The sequence below is a fragment of the Sander lucioperca genome, chromosome 11, assembly GCF_008315115.2.
Source record: "Sander lucioperca isolate FBNREF2018 chromosome 11, SLUC_FBN_1.2, whole genome shotgun sequence".
In the NCBI taxonomy this organism is placed as follows: domain Eukaryota; kingdom Metazoa; phylum Chordata; class Actinopteri; order Perciformes; family Percidae; genus Sander; species Sander lucioperca.
In genome coordinates this window covers 28,280,500-28,283,969 of record NC_050183.1, presented here as the reverse complement: position 1 = coordinate 28,283,969, position 3,470 = coordinate 28,280,500, and the positions used below count along the sequence as shown (strand labels likewise).

General features: G+C 42.5%; 1 protein-coding gene across 2 annotated transcripts; it reads left to right on the top strand.

Annotated features, from left to right (window-relative positions):
* The first annotated feature begins 1,445 nt into the window (after window positions 1-1,445).
* Window positions 1,446-3,094, top strand: LOC116058881 (small integral membrane protein 24-like). Of its 2 annotated transcripts, none has more exons than XM_031311832.2 (3): window positions 1,446-1,602; window positions 1,945-2,050; window positions 2,867-3,094. In XM_031311832.2, the coding sequence occupies exons 1-3, from the start codon at window positions 1,539-1,541 to the stop codon at window positions 2,943-2,945; spliced, it is 249 nt and encodes an 82-aa protein (XP_031167692.1). In that variant the 5' UTR covers window positions 1,446-1,538; the 3' UTR covers window positions 2,946-3,094. The 2 variants fall into 2 exon arrangements, with proteins under 2 accessions (XP_031167692.1, XP_035862739.1); XM_036006846.1 differs by having other exon boundaries at window positions 1,455-1,602; window positions 1,948-2,050.
* The last annotated feature ends 376 nt before the right edge of the window (window positions 3,095-3,470 follow it).

The following is a 3,470-nucleotide window of genomic DNA, read 5'->3' as shown; positions in this document are numbered from 1 at the left end:
AGGTCTATATAAAAGAGACTTCAGATACAGTATTAGGGGACCACTAAGGTCTATATAAAAGAGACTTCAGATACAGTATTAGGGGACCACTAAGGTCTATATAAAAGCATCCAAAGAGCACCATGTCATGGGACCTTTAAGAGTTTAAACGGTGTTCAATTGCACCATGCTCACTAACTTAAAGGTGCAGTAGGTAAGACTTATAAAACTAACTTTCTGTCATATTTGCTGAAACTGACCCCATGTTCCAGTAGAACTACATGAAGCAGGTAATTTAAAAAAAATCTGGCTCTTCTGGCACCACCTACAGCCTGTAGTGCGATTTGCAAAAATCCACAGCTCCCTGTTCAGATGCACCAATCAGAGCCAGGGGGGGGGGTGTCTAACTGCGTGTCAATCACTGCTCATGCACACGCAGCATTAGGCTCGCTCGAAATGAGCCAGATCTGCGCAGAATCGATCACCGGTGATCGCTGCCCTATGCATGCTGGGTAGATTTGTGTCCGACTTGATCCCGACTTGCTCTGACGTCACGCACACGTGGGCAACAATAACCTCACAAGATCAAGGCAGCCGCAGTTTTGAGACGCAGGCAGCGCAGTTGCTTTTCACCCAAAACACATGTTGTGTGGCTGATAGTTACGTTTAGAAGTCAGAGAGACTAAATCTGTTCAGATTACAGATCATCTACAGTCTGTTGTTAAATAAAATCAGCAACAGATCGCATGAAGAGCATTTTGACAGCTACTCTATCATAATAAAAACAACTGGAGATTGTAGCAGCTGATATATAGTCTGATTACATTTTATTAAATCGGCATCGGACCACAGTGTTTCTGTCACTTCCTGTTCAGTCTGAAGGCTGCTGGAATCGGCTGGAAACTGTCTGGAAACTTGACAGCGGATTTTTGTCACCGCCTGCTCTCGTCCACTTTACAGGTGAAGCGCAGTTCATCTTGAACGAGCCTAGCCATTCTCCCTTGAGAGGGGGGGGAGGGGCTTAGGAGACCGTTTTGGGCTTTAGCAGAAAGGGGGGAGGGACTGAGAAGTTGTTTGATGTACATATTGTTTGGCTAAGTCCTGGATCTTCCCAATCCTACCTATGGCACCTTTAATCGTGACTTCATTTAGAAAATAATTCGCGATTTCATATTCTGAACATCTGAATTTACCGTTGGACACGCCCAGGCATGAGACGGGAGGCATGAGACGGGAGCTGGGATTTAACACTCGTCTGTCTGGGATGTTTGTTGACTGCATTATTTATGGGATAAGCGGTACTAGCAGAGCTAGTGACTTTAATAATCTTCATATTTATGCGGATAACACACACACACACACACACACACACACACACACACACACACACACACACACACACACACACACACACACACACACTCACCCAGATGGCAGATTGTGACAGTGAACTTTGACCACCATCAGAGTCAAGTGTTACAGATGTCTCTGTGTGTGTGTATGTGTGTGTGTGTGTGAGCTGAAGGTCCAGTGTGTGTCGAGCCGTCTGTTATATCAGGATGAATGTGTGTGCTCTCCTGCTGTGTGTGCTGCTGTCTGCCTCCAGCTGCTCAGCTGACAAAGGTAGGCCTACAACTTTTCTGTTCTCTTCCATCTCTCGACATACTGTGTACATTATGGAGTTATATAGGCTACTGTATGTGTTTGTGTTCCTCATTCAAGTAAGAAACAAAGATGGCAGCTGAAAGGATGTCTGTGTTACCTGCCATGCTTTATAATATTGTTGTCTGAAAACATTGTGACATTGATCTGAAGTCAAGTCAACTTTATTGTCAATTCTGTAATATGTGCCAGACATACAGAGCAATTAAAAATTTCTCTCCGACCCACGGTGCAAAATTATGTAATTGTGTGTCATAACAGAATATTTCCATGTGTGTGTGTGTGTGTGTGTGTGTGTGTCAGCAGGAGTGACTCTTCAGCCCTGGTTGGTGGGTCTGACAGCTGTTGTCGGTTTCCTCTTCATCGTCTTCACCATCCTGATCGTTCACAGACTCCTTAGGAAGAAGAGGTCAGACACACACACACACACACACACACACACACACACACACACACACACACACACACACACATTATCACATTATATACCATATTATTTAGATAGTTGGGAGGCAATTGCACTAATGGGAAATATATTGCACATAGTAAACAGTATTATTCATAGATGTGTGAACAATGTGCTGCGTTTAAACATGACAGGTGGATGACCTAACTACACCACGGCCACACAAATCTCCCACTGTGATTGGCTGGCACGTGTCCAGTAAATCTGGAGACCTGTCAGCTGTTACAATATCGAGAAATCACCGTTCAACTTAATTCAACATTTCATATTAAATATAATATTTATTGAGAAGAAAAGAAGAAGAAAATATAATACACAGATTACATTCACAATGCACAATATCAGCACATACTGTATATCAAAACTAATTTATACAAAAAACACATGATGACCATAAAAAGAGAGGGTGTAAGGACAGTGACATAAAAATACATAATCAGGTAGTGTTCCTGTCATCTCTGTATTCATCCTCACTGCAGTACGACCCTACCACTGGACTTATAGCTGTCACATAGGGAGAGGAAAGAAGCTTTGTATTTGAAAATATTAAATTGTGAGTACTCACAGTAACAGTACTTTAGTTCACTCAGTGGCGAAAGTAAAGTAAGCAGGCTGAACTGACGGAGCCTTGAAATTTCACCTCCATTAAACTCTCTCATAATCAGGATCCAGGTGTGGTCATGGACTTCCTTCCCCTCCCTGATAACTGCAGGTCCGAGTAAATGACTAACGTGTGCGTGTTGCTGTTGTGTGTTGCAGGGTGGAGCAAGAGGGCTGGGGTTATGACAACAAGGCTCACGATGTGGACGAAGATGAGAATAAACAAACCATTCTGTAGGAACTGACGCACCTGTCAGCTGTTTCCCACTGCTTTGTGACAGCTGATAATAATGTCTCTGTTGATCTTTGGTTGCTTCTTTTAGAGATGGAAAAAGAAGAAAAAAAATTGTTATTTGCTTTTCATTTTTAAATACAGAAAATACAATAAAACTTTTGTTGGTTTAATTATCATAAATTGCCCAAGTCATGTTTATGGACCGTTCTCCCAGCCATATAATTTATGGAGTTTTGGTTGCAATGTTCCACTGCTCCAGCCCTCTGTGGCCACCAGAGGGATCCAATAACTCATCACTGCTGCTCCAGTTCCTGTAATGTAGTATTTACCATGTTTTATTACTTCAGTCATGTGTTGTGTCTAGTAACCCACCCCCATCGGTATTAGCTTCTACCTAGAGATTGGCAAGGGGTACTTTCCATAAAATCATCTCTCAATGCAAATCAAACCAGCTATTAGGCTAACCAACATAAAACCATGCCAATCTCTAGGTATGGTGAAGGGTATGTGATGATGTGGGGCTATTTT